This window comes from Apostichopus japonicus, chromosome 14 (genome assembly GCF_037975245.1).
Source record: "Apostichopus japonicus isolate 1M-3 chromosome 14, ASM3797524v1, whole genome shotgun sequence".
In the NCBI taxonomy this organism is placed as follows: Eukaryota; Metazoa; Echinodermata; class Holothuroidea; order Aspidochirotida; family Stichopodidae; genus Apostichopus; species Apostichopus japonicus.
In genome coordinates, this window is record NC_092574.1 from 17,466,986 (window position 1) to 17,489,085 (window position 22,100).

The 22,100-nt window shown below is 37.6% G+C and overlaps 2 protein-coding genes across 11 annotated transcripts in view; one reads left to right on the top strand and one right to left on the bottom strand.

Annotated features, from left to right (window-relative positions):
* The window catches only part of LOC139979723 (sterol-4-alpha-carboxylate 3-dehydrogenase, decarboxylating-like), a 29,210-nt gene extending 26,815 nt beyond the window's left edge, over nt 1-2,395 (top strand). For 2 of the 7 annotated variants that reach the window (XM_071990776.1, XM_071990777.1), the window contains exon 8: nt 626-2,317. In XM_071990776.1, the coding sequence (XP_071846877.1) occupies nt 626-952 (327 nt within the window). In that variant the 3' untranslated portion in view covers nt 953-2,317. Of the gene's footprint in view, nt 1-625 lie in introns of all 7 variants that reach the window. The other 5 variants (XM_071990779.1, XM_071990778.1, XM_071990780.1 and 2 more) reach the window with 4 other exon arrangements.
* A 1,252-nt stretch (nt 2,396-3,647) lies between these two features.
* Nucleotides 3,648-21,886, bottom strand: LOC139979476 (PAN2-PAN3 deadenylation complex subunit pan3-like). 4 transcript variants are annotated; one of them, XM_071990310.1, is made up of 16 exons: nt 21,868-21,886; nt 19,812-19,912; nt 19,448-19,550; nt 18,252-18,319; nt 16,402-16,642; nt 15,856-16,076; nt 15,154-15,316; nt 14,726-14,884; nt 14,135-14,251; nt 13,502-13,663; nt 12,751-12,995; nt 11,686-11,825; nt 10,775-10,969; nt 10,278-10,416; nt 9,398-9,592; nt 3,648-8,676 (listed from the first exon to the last, which is right to left on the bottom strand). In XM_071990310.1, exons 2-15 carry the CDS (start codon nt 19,908-19,910, stop codon nt 9,431-9,433), a joined length of 2,214 nt encoding a protein of 737 aa, XP_071846411.1. In that variant the 5' UTR covers nt 19,911-19,912; nt 21,868-21,886; the 3' UTR covers nt 3,648-8,676; nt 9,398-9,430. The 4 variants fall into 4 exon arrangements, with proteins under 4 accessions (XP_071846411.1, XP_071846409.1, XP_071846410.1 ...); XM_071990308.1 differs by lacking the exon at nt 21,868-21,886 and adding an exon at nt 21,001-21,802; XM_071990309.1 differs by lacking the exon at nt 21,868-21,886 and adding an exon at nt 21,619-21,801.
* Nucleotides 21,887-22,100: the final 214 nt, after the last annotated feature.

Here is a 22,100-nt window from a genome sequence, read left to right on the forward strand (position 1 = left end):
AGGCTTTGGTATATGCAAAATTTGCAAGAAAAAGATATTAGAACATGATAATAATAATAATAATAAATAATAATAATAAAATAGTACTTACATAGCGCGTTCATCAGCAACGCTGCTCAAAGTGCTTTACAGGAATTGAAACTATTAAAATACAGGAAACATTCAAAAGCAAATAGAAAATATCGCCTAAAAGGTATACACCATAAAACCTATAATAGGATAGAAAAGTATCGCCTAAAAGGTATACACCATAAAACCTTTAATAGGATAGAAAAATACTTAAAGCTATGGTTATACAAAAATACTGTACAGTTCAAACATCAAAGGCAATTCTAACAGCACTAAACAGCACTCAACAGAGGTGTTTCTTTCGTAGCATGCAGTATGTTTTACAAATAGAAAGCTTGTCTTTTTCTTTAATTTCTTTCATGATCAAAATGTAGGGTAACACTGATGTGAGTTGGATTTAGACACCATATACATTAATATTGGTACATATGCTGTGTTCCAATCCTTACTCTATCCCCCCCCCCCGGCCTCCACCCCATCCTTCCTCCCTCTTACCCAGTGGGGAAGCTTTGAAAAATTTTATGCAAATCTAATACATGCTTTTCTTACTTTCCAGGCATACAACATCACCAATTCTGAACCGGTTCCATTTTGGGATTTCATCGGAAGGACTTTGACTGGACTCGGCTACTCCGCGCCAAAGATTGCCATACCATTTTTTATCGCTTACTACTTTGCTGTCTGTTTGCAATTCCTCTGTTCGGTAATAAGTCCCATCATCACAATCAACCCCACGCTCACACCCACAAAGGTGACCCTGGCTGCGACCGTTCACTACTACAGCATCAAGAATGCAAAGAAGGATTTTGGGTACGAACCTCCTGTTTCTTTAGACGAGGGTCTCCAGAAAACATTAGAAAGTTTTTCGCATCTGAAACGATGATGAGAATTTTGTCTTCCTTAGGCACTCTACTAACATAGTGAGGGTCCCATTCACTTAATTATTGCTAGCATGGTATGGAGCTTTATGAAAACAACTTTTGCAAAAGTGTAGTCTTTAGTTTTGATAAATGAATCGCAAATTTACAGGGATATTGCTCAAAAAAAAAACATATTGGAACAGGCTGATCCCACATTTCTCAAGGTTTGTGTCACAGATTCGCTCAACTAATTCACAAACTGCAGAATAAATGATGGTTATAGCTAGATTTAATATACAAGGAAGCTGGCTCATTTGAAATTTGCATAGATAGGTAGAAATTTTTTCCGATTTATTTACTATGACAGAGAATTTTACGACAGGTGTATTTAAAGAAATAAAAGAAATAAGACTGGTACAGAATGTTAAGTTAATTTTAAGACCTGAAATTTAACACTCCAATATATTTTTTCAGTCTTCAGTGCTTTAATCAATATGATGGAGAAAAAAACCAGGTGTGTTATGCATACTTATTGAAATGTTTTACAAGTACTAGTTTTCTACAGTTGTTTACAAGTACCTTGTGAAGATACAAGACTTTTAGTACCAGTATAACACATTGAGTATGTGTAAAGTAGAATTGTCTTTGGCATGAGTAAAAGACTCTAAGCGGAATTGGAGCCCTACCCATCCCCTCCCCCTCCCTAAATACGAGACCAATTCCATGAGGGAGTGTATGAGTAAAAGTCACTTTGCTACAATACAAGTACGTACAAGACTTCTGGTTCTTAAAGCCATAAACCATCCTCTAGTTAGGTAGTTTCTGAGAGGAAGAATTTTGGTATTTATTCTCCCCCCTATGATATCATTTTCCAAAAGAGCCAGTGTGTCAAGAAGTGTTATCATTACTTTCTCACTGCAAGACGACCCTCTTTCTGGCTTCCCATTGTCAGTGAGTGTGATGGAGAGATTTTTGTGCAACGTTATTGTCAAAGAAATATCCATTTGTGGTAATCCATACCTCTCTTCATTATAGATAGTTTAATATTCAGTTTTGAAAGGTTTGGTACTTGATGTTAAATAAATAAACTATTTTATCATTGAAAATGTTAATTTTTTTGTTTTCCATTTCTGTCAATTGAATTTCATTTATAATTTGTAAATTTTGATCTCGGTATACTAGGGCAAGAAGTGCTTTCATAATTTATGCCAATTTTAGATGATGTATGTCTCATTGAAGAAAGAATAAGTTTGGTGCAATATTAATCTTTTTGTCAGCTGATAAACATGTCTGAAATTACCAAGAAATGGTTCAATTTTACCAAGGCAGACCAGCTTTTGATCGTAATTTTGGGGTGAGTTGTGGGTTGGGTTATTATGATGAAAGTTAAAATTCCCAATTGAAAAAATTGTAGAACTTTAACCTCTTGAAGGAAAGACAGTTCTGCAGCACAATATTTGTTTGTTCATTATGCAGTGTAAATTATGTTTGTGATTTCATTGCAGTGCCAATATGAAGATTTTATATATTTGATGTAAACAGCAAGTCAATTTCTATCAAATTTTGCACCAAAATAAAAAGCAAAAAATACAAAACATCTCTATTTGTTGTCTAAATTTTTCCATGTCAGTTTTAACTCATTTTTAAAGTGGATTTGTTTTTTTTAAACTTATCACAGTCACAGAAAAATGTAAACTAATGTTGTATACCTAACCATTACTTGAGTGGCTATTTAAATCTCAAGTTTTTTCCACTAGTGTCTGGAAAGTTGCGTGCAATGACTCGATTCGACCTGAAAATGTTATCACTCTAATGTATAAATGTTGAATATATATTAGCTTATATTGTTGGGACGAAATGAAAATATACTTTAATGGTTAGATAGTTGTGTTTCCACCAACTTTACCATCCTCTCTGGCAACTTTGCTGTGTGCTCTGCCCTCAGAAACACAATATATTTAAGAAATAACCTTTGCAAGTATTTAGAGTTTCGACATATGTGGTTCGCAAATTTAGTTTATCTTTAAAAAAAGTGAATTAACTGTCCGGAAAAAGTTTGACATAAAATGTCAGAATTTTATGGCAAATTCGAAAATGGAGAAAAATGTTGAAATTGTGACTGTGTGGGTTCTGTGTATACAAAAACTCTAATCCTTCCACACATTTGCTTTCCAAACTAACCTATATCATAGAGGACTTGGCCTATAAAGGTACCATACAGAGATTCCCTCTACTCCTCAATTTCAGCATGCTGTGACCGAGTCAGTAAGATGTGATTACCACAAGTCAATAAGAATTGCATCTTATTGTCAAAGATAAGGAAATATGAATGGGTATTTGAGAAAGACAATTCCTTTCCATGAACAACTACATGCATGTTCCTTTGCCTAATGTCCAGTTACAAAAGAAGGAAAGTTTTGTACAGATATCCGTGAGCCAAGTTGGACGACAAGCTTACTTATCCAGTTGGTGAATATAAGTGAGCTGCAGTCATTATCTGAAGAGACAGAACATGGGATATTGGTCAACCTTGGGCAGGTCCTTATTTTCACTCTAGTAAGATTGAGAAAGGAAAAAACTCTGGGCAGATTGCAAAATGAAAAACTCTGGGCAGATTGAGAAAGGGCAAAAACACTGGGCAGATGGAGAAAGGGCCAAATCCACTGGGTAAAGTAAAATGTTATAGACAGACACATACAGATGACCATAATTGAAAACTTCACAAGAATTTCTTATTTTTATTTCCTTTCTGACTTTTCTACAACAAAAACATCTCTCTCTTAACTTACAACTTTTGTATAGTACAATTATCATGGATTTTTAAAGCGATGATTTTGACCTTTTCAAAATTGTGTGGTAAAGTTTTATGTACAATTTTCTTTTGTACTTCCCCCCCATAATAACTGGAGGGGAAAAATTACATTGCAAAATATTGGAAGTTGGAGATGTCAAAGCACCATGACAGGCATAAAACAAGCAAAATCTGATTGATCTTGAAGGCAAACGTTATGAAAAAATGTCAATAATCATTGAAAATGAGTGAATAATATTGATAAAATTCATTCCGATGACACATAAAACAATTCATTTGATTGGAGTTTCAATTCATCACAGTACAGTGGAATGCAAAGAGTACAAAGAAACAACGAGATAATGAGAAGTAACCTCCAACGTAGGTCTCAATATACCTCGTCCACCCCCCTATGCCCCCCTCCCAGCCCCAACCTACCCTCAAAGTTTCTATCTCTGAGGGTACGATTTTCGACTTGTGACACATAATTTTCTTTAGTCACTATCGGACAATGTAAATGAATCACAAAATTGAGTTGGCATGCCCCTCTCCTACCCCCTCAAATGCATACCAGCTAGGACCATTGAAAGCTACCCTCCATCTGTAGTCCTGCACTCCATATGCACACACCATCATTAACAATGTACTCCAAATTTTTTCATCCTAGTTCAATCTCAAAAACCAGCCTCAAAAATCAGGGGCATCATAATTTTTGATTCCTGATTTCAGAGAATAAATGACAAGGTTACACTCCAATTTAATTACAATTGCTTCCCTTTAACGACACCTGTTTTGTTATCAAAATCCCCTTAATCTACCCTCAACCCATTTGCAGAAACGAAAAGAAAAAAATATTTGGATGGAAAAAAGCTATTATTTATGATGATGCATAAAAACTCTACTTGTATTGCAGACCAGAAAACATATTTAAAATAACCAAAAAACATAAAATGAATATTCAATTAATTAAAAACAATACAATCATACTCCCCCTCCCTGATTACTACTCATATTGGGAACAATACCTGGGATTGTTTATCTTTCTAAGGTGAGGCCAGCAAAGAAAATGAGTCCCACAAAAACATATTGTTAAAAGTTGCTGTTTTCAGCCTCTGTCCCTAACGGCCCAACCAATGTGATGTAGTGTTTTCATTTTGTAGGATTAAAGAAAGGTTGAAATAACAAAATTCAAGACATTCCTCTTTCAAAAAACCAAAAAAAAAACATTAAAAAGCCAGGAGAAACCCTCAGTTTCTATTGGTGCGTATAACCCTATTCATGTTTCGCATTTCCTTAATTAAAATTTTAGATGCACCATAGACAAAATTTCTGACATACCTCCACAAGTTCTCTCCCATCTTCCACACCCCCCCCCTCCCCATCCTGTCCATCATTTATATGTATCCCAATGCTAACATTTAGACCTAATGCACTAACCTTACTGCACAAATAAACCAGTGAATAGTATCAATCCACTGAATGTGATCATCAAATAATTGGTGCCTTCAGATTTAAAGAAAAAGAGAGAGAAAGATTCCCCCAAAATTATGATAAAAATTTATAGACAAGAAATAGGAATGCATGTTTTATGCAACAAACTTGTGCAAAGATTTCAAAATATGCTGCTAAATTAAATCCACTCTGAATACAGTACTGAGACCAATTAAATCTGGTGCAATATATTTAATCCGACCAATTCTAATCTATATATAGATCAATTAACGACAAAGTCATAGAATACTTTGGGGAAAAAAAAAATAGTAATACCATTATCTTAGAAAATGGATCTTGCCACTCCTTATTGATATAGCTATTACTACCTTTTACAATGCTCACAAGGTTTATGTCTCTCGATTACCTCGGAATCATCTGACTAGCCTACAATCATTTTTCGAAGCTGGACCTAATTGCCGCATATAAATACATATATATTATATACCTTCGCCATTTAACATCTGGTTTGAATGCCATCTAAAACATTCTGCTAAAGTTTGTGCAAAGATTAATGCATCTGACAATAGTGACTATTTAAATTGAGTTCAAATCTTTTGAATCAGCAATTTTTAAAGTATGCAATCTGTTTGGTACAATGAGACATTGTTGTTTAACTATAAGTTGATATAAAAACTAATTTTATTGTGTAGTCATCTTTAAAATCTGTAGAGTTGTTAGGAACTGCTCAAATAATTTGTTCTGTCTTTCTCTTTGAAGGAAGGGAAGAAGGGGGTGGGGGTAAGGGTTGGGAGGATGTGATTAACAACAGATTTCTGATGAGACTCTGGGCTTGAATAATGATGATTTCATCGTTTGGACAATCCATGTTTCATGTTCCCGCTGGCAAGAAAACACTATCCAAATGAGAACCTAATGAAGGAACGTGTGTGAACAATACATCAAACTCATCCAGGGGCTACCAGGTTCACAAAGAGATGACCACATTGCTCAACCCACAAATGACAGAGATGTCCACAATCGTATACCCATGGGGAAACAAACTCGGTGGTCAGAATATAAAAACTGAGAAGACAGCATTGGTACCTATTCAACATATTTTCAACAGCAGATCATCGCAACTATTTTCAAATTGTTACTACGAGTCCTTTTGTTTGTTACATTTTTGTTCCCCTTCTCAGAAAAGGAGTAAATATTGTAAACAGAAGCCCTGTAGGAAACCTGGTCGATATTGCACTTTTGTTATATATTGGATGTACGATAGAAGTTTTGTAAGTTGTCTGTTTCATGACTCACGACTGTACCATGTGAGATTGAGAGGGTGGGTACTCCTCCTAATTTAAAATGAATTTCCTCTTCGGTCAGTTCTCACAAATCACATTTCACACAAATCACATGTCAGTTCTCACAATTCCAGGAATGACAATCTTAAATCATGGTGTACACATCCCCACTACCATCTAGAAATAATCACAAGATTTCAACTACCTACACACACAAAAAACAGGACTATACAATTCCTTCTGGGATATGAATATTTTTTAAGAGATTTTTAAGAGAGAATAGTTACCAAGGCCCAAGGAATGAGATGCTTATCAAGTATGGGGTAAATTGCTTAATTTTGAATGGAATAAATCAATTATTGGCTAGGATAGGATTCAAACCATTCACCTTAGGAATACAACAAGTTTTGTGCTATGTCATGGACATAATTGGTTATGCCATAGAGCCGATACATAATGTCATAAAGACTATCGTTTATGTAATGGACATAATTGGTTGTCATAGAGACAACTGGTTCTGCTATAGCAACGACTGGTTATATCGTAGGGACAATCAATGATATTTCATGGAGACAATTGATTCTGTCCTATAGACAATCTGTCATGTCATCGAGACAATCCACTACGTCTTGAAGACAATCGCCTAAATCACACAGATATTTAATTTATGTCATACAGACAAAACTATAGACACTAAAAATCCCATTTACAATACAGCTGCAAATCCTCTGCAGCAAGGCTGAGTGAAATACCAAAGAGATTAAGAGATAGAGATAATCTCTGCAGACCGACCAGCAGTGACTATTAAATTGTGACACTGCTCAAAACAAAAAGATTACGTCCATCGCATCTCTAACTGCCGTGATGCTGCAGTCTAACCTTACAGTCCAACTTTTGACATTCTCTTCCTCATCACACCTGGCTCTAAAAGTGTCAAGATTGAGCTTTGAGATTCCCTAAATTGCCTAAGAACCTTCCAGATCTGAACTCAAAAATATGACGGAGAATATACTGATTTCCTACATGCCAAAAACGTAGCCACATAATATCATAACAAAACACTTAAATACCCAGGTCATGCAAAAAATAAATAAAAAAAAACTAAAAAAAACTGGGATGAAGTTGATATCCTCTCCCAAAACCAAAATTGGATCTCATCGTTATTATTATTTGTGACTCTTCCTCCCTATATGCTAGCTCTATGTATCCAATCTTCTGGAAGCCTCGTAAACCCCCCAAACAAAAACAAAGAAAATACTGTGAGCTCCAAACTCCCGACATTCCTCAAGAGAGTGAATGAATATATGATTTTTTGCTTTGTCCACACTTTACAAAAATAAATTTTACAAAAGTGGATAAAAGTTAGAATCTTTGTAAAGAAAACAGTAGAATGTACTATTTACATAGCTTACACGAGCGATATTCATAAACCCTTAAAAGTAAATCTCGACAGATGCCGCAAAATTTTGAACCTATGACCTTCTTCTTGAATCTCATTCTCCGACTTCCAGCCGAGACCGATGCCTATAATTCGGACGCTCCAGGGACTGTCACAGAGATGGTCCTGTAGTACTTGTCGCTATAGCTATCCTTCTAGAGGTTCAAGCACAAAATGTCAACTCTGGTTGGAAACAGGGCAGTAGGGAATCTCCCCATCTTGGAAAAGTTTTCAAATTCCAGTCGAAAATGTTGTATAAAATGTCAAGAAATTTTACTGACCAAACCCAGAAAAAAAAAAAAAAAAAATGACCTAAGAAATTTTTCCAGAAAGACATAAATGATAGTTGAAGGCATGACGACGATGACGATGGTGCTATATCGGATATAAACGGAGACCCGGTCATCATCTCGAGAAGAAATGATGATTGTAAAACCTCTTCGGATCCAACGAAGGTAAATATTTGATATTGCAGCAGAATTAAATTCCTTCAAGTAGTACCCCACGTACTTACTCTTCTGAAGTAGCTAGTACATGCATATTTCAGGAACAAAAATTCACGAATGGCAGCGAAACCCCTGTCGTCGTCAAGTTTGCCTTGATGTCATACTACTGCTACTACTGTTGTGCTACATTTTACTTATTTCTTTCTTCTCTCCCCCTTTTCAAGGCAAGATTTGCTGCAATTTCCTTAAAAATGGTACAAAAGAACACAGCTCACAAAACTTCTGGAAACAAAGTCCCAAACTCCAATGCCACTCTTGATTTCTCCAGTATTTTACCCTGTAAGAAGTGATGAAAAATGACACCATATATAAAAGAGGCCAAAAATGAAATAAAAAGAAAATTCTGCTTATAGTTGGGACAGCCATTTCACACCGACAGCAAGAACACATTAATAGATCATAAAGTGTAGGTAGACAAAAGAATAACATTAGAGAAGAAAGCAAGGAGGATACTGGGGGGAGGGGTGGGCTCTGTTTGTGACACAAGGAAAGACTGATCATCCAGTTATGGGGGGCAAAGCGTCCATTATTCGAGCCCCAAACCTTTTCGAGTCTATCTTCAAGCGTGGCATTGTGTCTCATTTTGACAATACCAGTCCTAATCTTGGACCATAGCTGCACTTTTTATTCAACATGTTGAACATAAAGCAGTAGTGGTTTTGGGGGTACAGTAAAGAATATTTACACTTACAAAGATATTCGGAGTGCAAAGAAAATCATAACCTCCCAAAGGAGGCTTCAGGCATGTTGTGTTTATCCTAGTTTTATAAGAATACCAAGGCTAAAAAGCAAAAATTCTACCCACTGACTGTACCAGAATTTTTCACAACCTATGTTACGATGCTTAAGTTACCCAAATGTCAGACGATCCTTATTGACCCAAACTGCTGGCCCGGAGACCTGGATATATATCAAACAACTTGTGACCACTTCTTGAAGAATGCTCATATCAACAATCCCAGAGTAGCAAATATACATGTAATTGTAATCTCACAGACCTGTAACAACCATCCTGTCTGGCAAAGTCCTTTTCAGCCTTGTCCGGCCATTTGTTCGTTGGCTAATTGGGCAGCTTGAGTAATTTCACCAAATGTTGACATAAAGATGCGCTTCAAGTCTGTGTATGTTACAATCAGTACGTTTTGTTCGTCGCGAGATGCCAGGCATACCTTTTCGTCCACTCCGGCATCCAGCTGTAAAAATTGCAATTAACAGAGATTTTCATACAACGTGTACAACCAGTTATCGAATGTTTGATAAAATTTCTGATAAGTAGGTAACTCTGTAAATATAATATTGTAAAAATAATGTTTCAGATAAATGGTAAAATGGCCAAATAACGTGACCACTGCTATCATCAAGGGTAACGCAGAAAGTTCAAGGCAATGAAATCTAGCATCCTGGCAGATTGCTTGTTTCAGCTCTGGTCTGCTTAACTCATGTGGCTTGTTGTTTTTTGTAGTACAGAAGAAACCTAAATTTCTTTCATTTTTATTCGCAAGTTAAATCGAAAAGTGAGTTCAAATGGTTAACCAAATTGCATTCTAGCATGAAGTAAGTATAAAATACAAGCCATTTAGTATTTCCCACATCCTTATGTGTGTGCTGTTGTCAAATTTGATACCTTACTGGGAAATGGCTAGTATAATAATTAACTAGTTTTCTTATTTTTCTCCAATGCATGGATGATGGAGGGAGGGGAGGATCAAATGTGACCATGGTCCCTGTACCTTCAGTAAAGTGCTGTTTTAGAAGGAAATTTGCTAGTGTCCCCTGTCCATTGTCTAGGGGAAGGAGTGATAGTGAATTACCTTGATTAATTGCACAGAACTTTGAACAAGTACTACAAAGGTATTCAAAAACGTGGTAAGACTGTACCTTATTCAGAGATTGTACAATGTGGGCAAGGTCGACCCATGGTGCACCCTCTGGTGTCACTTGGTGAAAGAGGTAATCCCTGAACAACTTCAGAAGGTACCTATCTCCAGTCTCAGACCAAGACACATCTCCATTAAATCTGCAGCGAAAGAAAGAAAAAACATAGTAACATCTCGGAAAATTCCTTGTCAGTCTTTCCTTCTATGAAATAATCGAATGAATAAATAATAATCGTGAGAATTCTTTGAATTTCTTCCACATGGTAGCCTAACACCACACTAAGTCAATAGGGAAAATCTAGCCTAACCATCTGTATTCGCTGAAATGGTGACGCAGTTAAAAGATATCAATGGAATACTTTCATTATTGCTGTTATCTTCGACCACATGGTTGCCTAACAGCATACTAAGTCAATGGGGTAATCTACCTAACCATCTGTATATGGCACATTATCTAAAACGGAATAATGAAGACTATGTTGATGACTTGTTACTCACTCTGGCCGCTCATTTATGACGCCTAGCTTGGAGACTAGTCTGAAGAGTCGGCCGTTGTGCAATTCTTTGGATAGTTCGTTCTCCAGTACGTCGTTGTACATCTGCGCGGAGTCTAACTGGGTGTAGAACCTGGCCCCGATCAAAGGCATGATGTCATTGACCGACCTAGGACGGGGCTGGCTGGTCAGCAGATATCTGACCAAATAATAAGATGAAGAAGAACATTTATAACTAAGAAATAAATGAAAAGAGGATTTAACAAAAGCAGACCTGAGATGTAACTCTTAGAAACATCAACAGTTGTGGGTCAAAGGTCAAACAAAAGTAGGTGAACTTGCAAGGGTTGTAAACGGTGGTTGTTCAGTACATATGCTACATTGGCATTTTACCTTGTAATATTATACAATAATTCACATACCCTTGTCTAAACCTGGGAAAACAACCTGGTTATTTGAGTAAAACACTAATTCCGAAGGTCATTTGATGTCTACAGTAGCGGAAAGTACAAAGGAATATCAAGAAATGGTATCGGCATCATCTGTTCGTTTCATTACATCTATATATTCCTTGGAATTGAAATGTTTCGAGGCCCATGTGGATTTAAGGCCCTAAGCTGTAGCTTGTTTGGCATAAGTCCTCCCAAATCTGGCACTGCTCAGGACTGAATGGAATTGAAACAGCTACCCTAGGTTCATCTCCTAAATAGTGTTGTAAACTTTGACCATTCCTTGTGATCAGTGACTCCCACCTTGCTTTCCAGGTGGTATTAGTGGGCCTATCATACCTATCAGCCTTCCCACTTTTCCCTCCCGAGGAAACTTTGGAGCAATATTCGCTTGACCGTTTATACTAGAGATCCGCTCAGCAAAAACAACCAGCTGGACTGAAAAAATAAACCAATGTTTTCTTACATGATGAGATTCTTAAGGTCTGATGAATAGTGTTGAGCCACTAGTTCCATGGATGACTGAATATGTTGTCTTTGGATGGCCTGTACTGAATTACAAGCAAGCGCTAGGATGACCTTACCAAGGGATATCAGATCCTCTTGCTGAAAAACAGAACAATAAAAATGGACAAAAGAGTGTTAGCAAAAATGAGGGGGGTGGGAAGAAAATTATACAAAATAAATTAAAAAATTAAGAAACATCAAATGTTGAAAAAGCACAAACGTTTAACAAGAAGGATGTTAAGTGTGGCAAAATTAACATTCATACTAACCATTTCTGTGCTCTCCACACTATTATAATATTTAACCTCTGAAACAAAAATTTCAACAGGTCAGCATTAAATTCTGGAAAGTGCCTGAAATGCGCTCTAATTCTTTTGTTACCGATTCAAATTTGATATCCTCTTATTTCTCTTCATCAAAAGGCTCAAAGTGATTCATGTGACAGGTGAACACACAGGTTTTTTTTAAGGTGATGTTGTCGTACCTATCAGTCAATATCCTATATTATTATAATCGCACGGTGTGACAGTGAGGATACCAGCAATGTGTCTGTAGGTGTGTGTATGAGTGGATTTAGGATGGTAGGGCACATAATCTTGGTATACTTTTCATTTTTTAAATGGAAGTTGGCACAATCATACCCCCCCCCCCCCCTACACACCCTACAATCTAGCCACCTTACATGTAAGTAAACACTGAAGCACACATGCCAGTAAATCTGTTTGTATGACTGCTGGATATGATTATAAAAAATGGCAAAAATGGATCACTTTGCAACAAAGTCAGTTTTCCTGAGACATGATACCAGGCTATATAAAACATCATATATCCTTGGACTAGAAGTGGCAAAGAATAGAAACAAATAACTAAATGAATGGTGCCTACATCCAATTTTTTGCCAAAAACTTGCAAAACACCTTTATCCATAAAAGAACAGAACAGGACCAGCATGGCTACCAATCATCAGACCACAACAAGCTGCAATGATCGACTCAAACAACGGATGGTTCTTTTCATGTTTTACCTGGTAGTGCGGTATCATAGTCATCGGGCTCGACTGGTTCGAGTCGTAGGTCAAGACGTCAAAGATTCCCACGCAGTTGACCAAGATTCTGGACTTCCCTTTGAGGAGTATCTTGGTAGGATCCATGACACGGCAGGCAAGCTCAGAACTGTGAATGGTCCTCAGGGCAGCACTGAGTTGGATGACATAGGTCCAGATGACCCCCTCTGGGAGGAGACGAGAGGGCATGATGGGGCCATTCATGCCTGAAGAGGAAAAGACAAGTGTAGCGTAAAGCAACTGCTTGGGTCTGCAATAGAACAAATCTTCAGCGATACATGATGGAAACTTGAGTATTATTCGAGATTGTTATTAATGATACTAGTGCTACGGTCGTTGAGTGGATAAAGGCGAAGGCATTTGAAGCAATGAAACCTAGCACCTGTGAGGAGGTTGTGGGTTTGAGCCCTGGCTGGCTAAAGGTAAGGTTTGCCCTCCGAGGGAAATCCACTGTTTTCCCATATGGCAAACAATAAATCCAATAAAACAATAAATCCAAGATGATCTACAAACACTGATTAATGTGGCTTCTTACTTCATATGATAAATGCCACTATAAATGTCCTGGCAGCCCAATCTACTTTGCATACAAGAAATTGGGGTGAAAGCCATTCTTGTCATGAATTGTTCTTGGCTTGGGTTCAAATATCTTGTCTTTTCCCTGACAATTTCATGGAGAAGTCGAAAAAAGTAGATAAATGCAAAGTGGTACCTCCATGATGAGATCTGAAGGTTCCTTTGGGTCCTTTACCAAAGTGAGCCAAGGAACCATGGAAACCGTCAGCTTGTCCAGCTTGTCCAGCAGCTCCACCACTGAAATGTCTGTTCATGAGGGTCATTGCACCAGCATGGTAGTCATGTACAAATATGATGGCTGTCAAGAAATGTAATATCCCATTCATAACATTTTGGAGAAATTTACTCTTAACAATATAAGCTGTACAGATCATGAAGAATTCAAACAAAAGTCTCACATTGCAGAATGCCACGACTTGATGGAATAAAGCAGTGGAGAAGTGAAAAAAAAATTTGGGCGGTGCTTGTAAGTTTCTTTTGATGTGATGAAGTGATGCTAGAATATATCTCTTGGAAAATAAGATAGTGTCTCTTGCTTTCCACTGACTTTTAATTATATTTCGACCTCCCGGTTACCCCAAAGTTCACATGCCTTCACTCTTTGCCAGCTTGACAATAAACTTTGATGGTAAACATGAACTCTTAGCTGACAAAACATATCACATTCAGACTCAGTACATCGCTTTAAAGGCTTTAAATCAAATATAGTTGTGACAGTTACAATTTTCGTTTAGAAATTCCTTTCAACAAAACAAAAGATAACACTTACAATGTTCACCAAAGGCCTTTGTTGAAAATACTTCTCGGAGTGATACAATATTGGAATGTTGTAGTTTCTTCCACTTGTCCACAAGGACCATCCACTGTGTATTACTCACTTTGAATCCTACAGAGAATGAATGAAAACCGATGGGAAACGATGTCAAATAGTAACATCAACATTGTCCCAAAAACACTAAATTTCACAATATATATATTTCTGAGGCAAATGTATTTCCAGAATTAACATTTACACAGGACTAATTGAGAGCAGATGGAGCAGAGTAATAAAGATCACACACCTGCTAAAGTTTGCCTTATCTTGCATTGGATAGGCTCACAACAGCTTCAATATCTTCTCTCATTTCAGTAATTGTTTGTGTTATATTTGTACAACTGCTTTGTAGTTTACCGTGAATGTTAACATTACGTTAATTCTGCCAGTATGGCGGGAAAATGGACAAATGCACATTTCACTTGTACTGTTTTAAACAGGCGAGAAATTGATAATATTTGTGCATAGATACAAAAGCCCCCCCCCCCTTTTTTTTCTTTGGTGGGTATAATTTAGTACCGGTGTAAGCGCCTTAATTGAATTTACCGTGAATTCTCCTCAAGCAATAGAGTTTGCCATCTTTTTTGTTGACAGCCTTGTAACATGCAGATGTAAAGCCAAAAGTACTGGTCTTATCCATAGGGTTCTTGACAGCAGGCTCTAAGGGGTACAGAGAGGTGTAGTTGTCAACTTCACTGGGTAGATCTGTATGTAAAGACAATGGAAACAAGCCTATTGTTAGCTGGATTCTCTCCAGAGGAACTTTCAAGTTACTGACGGGAGTCCTTACAATAGCTCAGATCGAACAAAAGTTCTCACAGATCTAAAAAAGAGCAATACAACGTCAATAGAAAAACAACAAAATGACCTTTATATATGTTTTATTGGAACTATAAGAAACTTCTGCTTAAAGTTTGCCTTTGAATAATCAGCCCAGGTTCCAGACAAGACAAAGCAGGCAATTCTTCCCTCACCTGGATATTTGCTAGCATCAATGTGAGCTAGGGCTTGTAGGTGTCTCTGGATGAGGTCCAACTTAATGTCATCAGAGGCAAAGAAGGACGGAAAATCTGATTTGGATTTAGCATAGGCCACGCTAGGCGGCACTGACGGGTAGACATGATAGTTCGGGAAGACCTGTCAAAATATAGCAGGGACAAATATATATATGTGAAAGATAAACGGAAGAAAGAGAGATCCTCGGGAAAAAAAAAATTTAAGGAAGAAATAAATCTATTTACAGATGACTCATTATGTAATTACTTGTTAAATTGGCCTGCCTTTGGTTATTTGCTACTATTTCATTCAAGAAAGGAATTTTTTAATAGAATGCAACCCATCATCCTCTGTTCAAACTGAATTTTTACATTCACTCACCCACTGGGCTACATCACATGTTAGCAGCATAGAAAGAGGGAGGTCCAGGGGGAGGGGGTGTGCTACAGTTTACATCAATATGTGGGCCTGAAGAAATGTGGGACTCTGGTTCTCAATGTAAACGATTGTTCAAAAAAAAAAAAAAAATCAACTTAGAAATTCACAGTAACCATTTCAGAGCAGCACTTTGTTCGTCACATCTGTTAGCTCATTGAAAAGTGTTGATAATAGCTGTACATTTTCCAGGTTGCTAACTTATGTAGGTATTAATTCCAAAATAATTTTCCTTATTTTAATACCTCGTCTTGAGCAGGGTGTGCCCCTGGAACCAATTGGTCATCAGTTATGAAGTAAGTTGTTCCTCCGATGTTCTCTAATCTGGGCTGTTTGAACTGTTGCTGCTGCTGCTGGGAGGGCGATGCCAGGTCCAGAGGTGCTGGGATGCTGGCCAGGTCCCTCCTCCTAAGAATAGGGGAACTCCCTGGTGAATGCTTAGGAGAAGCCCCAGCTGAGAGAGAGCCTATTGAAATTACAAATATTTTTATATTGTAAATCTGCAGAAACATTTATATACCACATTCTGAAACAAAATAACAAACAAACTTGTATACATGACAGACTCTTTGTTATCACAAAGCAATATGAGATTCTCTTTTGCAAATGTGAAAGGCGATGAGGGTGGAGAAGGGGGAATAGGGCAGGAAAGGAGCAGCAAGTATTTTCAATAATGTGACAGAGACTGTTGATGGTTTATCTCACTGAGCATTTCTATTTACATTTTGCAATGAGCTAGTCATAATTCACACTTGGCCAGGAGACAGCAAATACGACCTGGTCAATCTTACCTGCTAAGTAGCTCTCTGAGGTAGCTAACTTCCCAGCAGTTGTTGTAACAGTAACTGAGACACGTCTCGGGACAAATTCAGGCACTGATGGCGTGAGCACGTTGGCATCACGAACATTTCGAGCAGACGGCAGGATCTCAGCACGTGGTGGATAGGCCACCGGAGTTGGTGCTGTGCGAGGCGTGTGCATACTCGGAGAAGCACTGGTGAAGGGGCCTGAGCTGCTTGGAGTTTGTCGATCCTGGGAAGAGGACAGACTTTAGTGCTAAAATGTAAAACACTAATGACAGACTACTTGGCAAGACACTTGAGTGTTCTAGTAGCATAACACTTTGACGGAGCTTGTCACATACAGTAATACAATGTCTCAAGCCGTTCAAATGCAACAATTGATACATCAACTGACCTTTGACCTGTAATAATACAAAAGGATTCTTCAACTTACTGTAGGGGATTGGGGGATGCCAAAACACATCTGTGACAACGGTATTTATTCTTCTACTGAAGGTATTATTTAACATGTTCTGAAGATTTGTCATCCTCTGAAGGTATTATTTAACATGTTCTGAAGATTTGTCATCCTCTGAAGGTATTGTTTAACATGTTAAACTAAATTAATTTACTTTAAGTATATCAGTTTTCAGTCTTGCCATACCCTCATTCCTGCTCTTGTTGGTAATCACCTTGACTATGTGAATTGTAACAGTGGATTACCTTATTATCTTACCAATAGGCTACAACATGTACAGAATGCTGTTGTTAGAGGTTTATTTGATGAATCAATCTAGCATGCATGCTAGTTCTCTCCTGCAACAGGTTCACTGGTTGCTCTATCACTTACCTAATCCAGTTGAAGATTCTACTGCAACAGGTTCACTGGTTGCTCTATCACTTACCTAATCCAGTTGAAGATTCTACTGCAACAGGTTCACTGGTTGCTCTATCACTTACCTAATCCAGTTGAAGATTCTACTGCAACAGGTTCACTGGTTGCTCTATCACTTACCTAATCCAGTTGAAGATTCTAACGCTTGCCTTTAATGCACTAATGACATGGGACCTTGCTATCTTAAGGATTTTCGGTCCATTAGGAACAGTGGTTATTGCACTCGATCAGCTAATGACATGGGACCTTGCTATCTAAGGTTTTACTCTCCATTTGGACCAGTGGGTATTGCACTCAGTCAGCTAATGATACAGGACCTTGCTATCTTAAGGATATGCTGTCCATTTGGACCAGTGGTTATTGTATTCGGCCAGCTAATCATTCTGATCTCTATGTTCCCTGGATCCACTCTAAGTTAAGAAAATGTGCTTTTAACTTCATTGCTCCTAAACAGCTTGGAATAGTTAACCAATTAACATTTGCAGTAGTGACACCTTTTTAATAATTAAAAAGAGGTTAAAAACTTTTGCAAATTATTTGCCATTTTTCGTTTGTTTTTCTTACTGTTTTGATTTGGTATGTTTTGATTTTTATCTGTCTCTTTTGTGGCTTTGATTTGTTTTGTCTTATTTATACATCATCTTTGACTACTCCTTTGTATAGTTGTTGCTTATAAATCTTTTTAAAAATAAATAATCATAATGACCTATATCCAACATTGACGACATTGTGTGCGTCAAACATACCTGCCTATTACAACCAGAGATATACTGGCAAACTAAGCGAAGGCTGAAATACTGACGGCAATCCTGTAAGGTTTCATATTATTAAGGGACACAAGTTCACACAAGATTGACAACACACCTGCTCCATGCAACACTAACCAATGGATAAACACTTTGTTCTTTATCTTGATTCAATTTGTCGAAATCCTACAGTAGATGATCATAATTGTTATACTTACAATGTTCCTTGTATCAGCTATGCTCATGGCAGCAAAGCTGCCTGGTAACACTTGGTTGGCAACCATTCCTGAAATTACATATGCAAATGAAGTTTAAAATCTAGATACCTTTGATGACATAGAGCTAATATTTTTTTTTTTTTTTTTTATAAAAGCTAGAGTGAACAATAGCCCATGAAGACTGACATAAGTCAAGAGGTAATATAGGCTGTGAGGCACTATTTATAAGAGAAATCCACATCATGGGCCAATCGTGGTTCACAGCAGCTTAGGAACTACTGACGGGTGGGGGGTCGCTGGCCCCCTCACCCCAGAAGCGGTGCTGTGGGAGGTGTGCACTATACATGGCCTAAACTGAAAGCATCCAGAGATTCAGAACAGATGGCAGATGAATAACTCTTGGTCAAGGATTGAGTGATCAGTGCCTATAAAATACACCACCCACTCCCCATTAGTCAAGGTTTAATATCCTGATACGCTGAAAATGGATATTTCTATGCTCTTCAGACGAGAAAAATTAATTTTGATATTGTTGTAGATCATTTAAGTTACACTACCATCAGTCCAAGTTGTATTCCTATACCACTTTATCTAAATTGCAAAATGACTCTTTACACATCTATGTATCATCAACTGAAACTGCTGGACTATGTAGTCTAACACACAGTCCGTTCCTCAGATTCAAAAGTTCTGCTTTTTTTTAATAAAAAGTTAAATGAACATGTTTTTGATTGTGTTTTTCAAATTTATAAAACAAAGTAATATTAACAATGAGCATACACTAAAGTGCTGGGGTCATCACCAATTAAGGGATTAAAGGAGCAATCCAGCATATATTTTAAAGCTGGATATCTTGAAACATGAATAGCTATGGTATGGATACATTATCAGCACCTCCCATTTTCATTCTTATTGAAGTATGATTTCATAACCAGCACCAGAGAGAAAACATTGGTTGGAGCAATTGGTCAGACAAAATCAAATAATTACTAGGCCTAGACTGAGCCATGTACAGGGTAGTCCAATAGGATGCTGAAGCCTAAGCACCTAAATAATATCCAATGAGGGCAAAGATGGCAGTCCGCCTAGATCTGTAAATCCATGCCCTAGATCTTTGTGGCCTTTCATGCCATAGGATCATGTGCACCTAGGTAATGAAATCAAAATGAATATGTAGTCTCAGTGATTACAGTTACCTGATGAGTCCATAGATGGCATACTGTACATATGGGCATCTGGTGGAGGCTGACCTGGTTGAGGGGCATAATTCGCAAGGCCTGTGCCCACAGATTGCGAACGCTGTTAGGATTAACAGGATGGAAAGAACACGAAACACTGACATAAATTATTTTACATTTTAAAGTATAAATGAAGTGAATCACTGACAAGCAGTACTTGTTTATTAATGGTCTAAATACATGATGAGGAGGACGAGTGAGAATGAGACTCTTCTGATGTCACACAGGGAACCTTAGAAAATAGCCAGAGCTTCTAAAGTCATAGAGAAACACAAGCTTGAGTGAAGTGGCATTCTTACTTTAAAGTGTTACAATTTTTTACCTGCATTAGAGTCTGCAGTTTGCTGGTTGGAGGCCCAAAGCTGTCACTATCGAATGGAGCAGTAAAGAAGTGCTCTGGAGCCATGTGTGGGTCCGCCATTACTGTGGAAAGAAGTACCCATTGATGATGGTCAGTGATGTACAGTAAATACATGTACACAAGAAATAACAGTAGTTACAGACTACAGCAGACTATAGCCGTCTACAGTCCGAGTAAAATGTACCCAGTTATCCCTCTGAAGTAAGAGCGTTAACGAGCAAGTGTCACATACACACACCCATACACACGTCATCACCATCGCATTGATTCATTCAACCTTTCGGATATGAATAAAAAATGGTCTAGGTACACTGTAATAATTGAATTTCAACACATCAGTTTGCATACACATATTAAAAGATATTTGCATTAAAGCTTTAATTCCTGCCAAGTGTACCATAACAAATGTCTGTTCAAGCAGTTTAACAAATACCATATCCATTCATGACGTAAGACATGCATTTATTGCGGCGGGGGGGGGGGGGGGTGGGGAGGGGTGGTGTCAGCTGATAATCTAATAGAATATGTTCAAGAAATGTAATAATTCTCAAAATATCATACCACCCCTAGATTCTCAAAAAAATTGCAGTTAGCCATAATGTGACATAACAACACTTAGATATTCTCTGAAAGGAACAGGCCTTTACATTATTTTAGAACCTTTGAACAGAATTCTCATATGGAACATGTTCTTCCATGTACATATTTCGTCAAGAGTTAGTACATACTACCTACACTAACATTTAAAGGGAGGGGTGGCACTTAGGAGTCTCTCATTGATCTGTGGGTCCTTTGTTTCAAGGATGGTCAACAGCCAAATTATACAATACTTTATCAAGAAATGAGTATTTTGTCTTAAAAAAAAAACCAATGTCAAAATCATGGGAGGTTATCTTATTATTCAGCAAATAACATCTGGCGACATTTCCGGGGAGGGTACATAAAACTTGGGGACCATTCCTGGAAAAGGACATCTTAACTTACATGCTGTCACTAAAAGTACACTTTATTTGGTGGGCTTTTCACTACCAGTATCACCGTGACTTTGGGAGTAGCCCAGGGCCTGTATAATACTACCTATTTCAAGGAAAACACTTATCACTTGACATAAATCTAATGAACAATCTATTAAACAAGAACACAAACTTACAATCCATGGCTGCAATATTTTGACTGAACATATTGTGAATGTGATGGATCTCAGCACTGACTTTTCCTTTTACAACAGACTTTCAAATATTGTAAGAGAAAAAATAAGGCTTATGCTAAGCAGTGTCCTGTACAAGAGGCTCGTAACGAGCCCAAACAGTCTTCGTTCCGATGAGCAAGGGACAGTTGTAGACCATATGCGATTTACAAGGTACTGTATGTAGCACTTATCTGATAGAACTTTTCTTCCTCTACTCATCTAGCCTATGCCTACAACTTGTATTAAGGCCCAAACTTAAAATTGATTTGTGGAGCTTGCGATGATCAGCATTAAAATTTCGATTCAACAACTTATTTAACATTAGACACTTTGTTATCTTGTCTTATGTCATGATGATTCACGTCTGCGAACGTTTCTATCTGTATTCGAGTCATTTCGGCTAGTAACACTCAGAGAGCAAAATTTGTGTGAAGTCATTTCGATAGGATACGAAGCCTAACCCCCGTATGGTTACAACGGAATTGTCAGTCTTTTGGGGTTCAACACATTTTTTAATTGTAATATCCAAATTTAAAAACCCTCGATAATTTGCAGATTTTCCTGGTCGAAAATATTTACAAACGAAATTATCCTTGAAACATCGTGCTTCAACTGGGGAAGAAATATATTCATTCCGGTACAGTGGGCTGGTTGTAGTAGTTCTGTGTACTGTATTAACTATTATCACTAGGCCTAGTATAGTAGTGCTAGCTACTATGGGTAATTTCTCCGGCGCAGTGTATGCCAAGAGTCTCACGCTCTTTCGGTGAATGTACGTATTCTGTAGGGTGATCAGTCTTCTGTGAAATTGTATTACAAAATACCTACCACATACAGGCCTCAATATCTGTTGTTGCCAAATACCGAAATTTAGAAATGCCGTTTGCTACTTTATTTTTCGCTGGATTCTGTGTAACAATACGTTCATCATTTTACAATGCAAATCGATATAGTAATTTATTAAATATCAATCGTTTAGAGTATTAGTCTGTAAACACAACATTTTTATAGTGGTGAAAATCCTTTCAACACCGGAAGTTAATCAAAACTGCTAACATACT

Bases quoted from the DNA above. Each gene is read 5' to 3' on its own strand.
- LOC139979476 (XM_071990306.1), bottom strand. From the start codon at position 19,964: ATGTATTTACTGTACATCACTGACCATCATCAATGGGTACTTCTTTCC. The intron at 19,551-19,811 runs GTAAAAAATTGT...TAATCCTAACAG, and splicing joins AACTGCAGACTCTAATGCAG to CGTTCGCAATCTGTGGGCAC. The intron at 10,417-10,774 runs GTGAGTAACAAG...CTTTCGCTGCAG, and splicing joins GTCATAAATGAGCGGCCAGA to ATTTAATGGAGATGTGTCTT.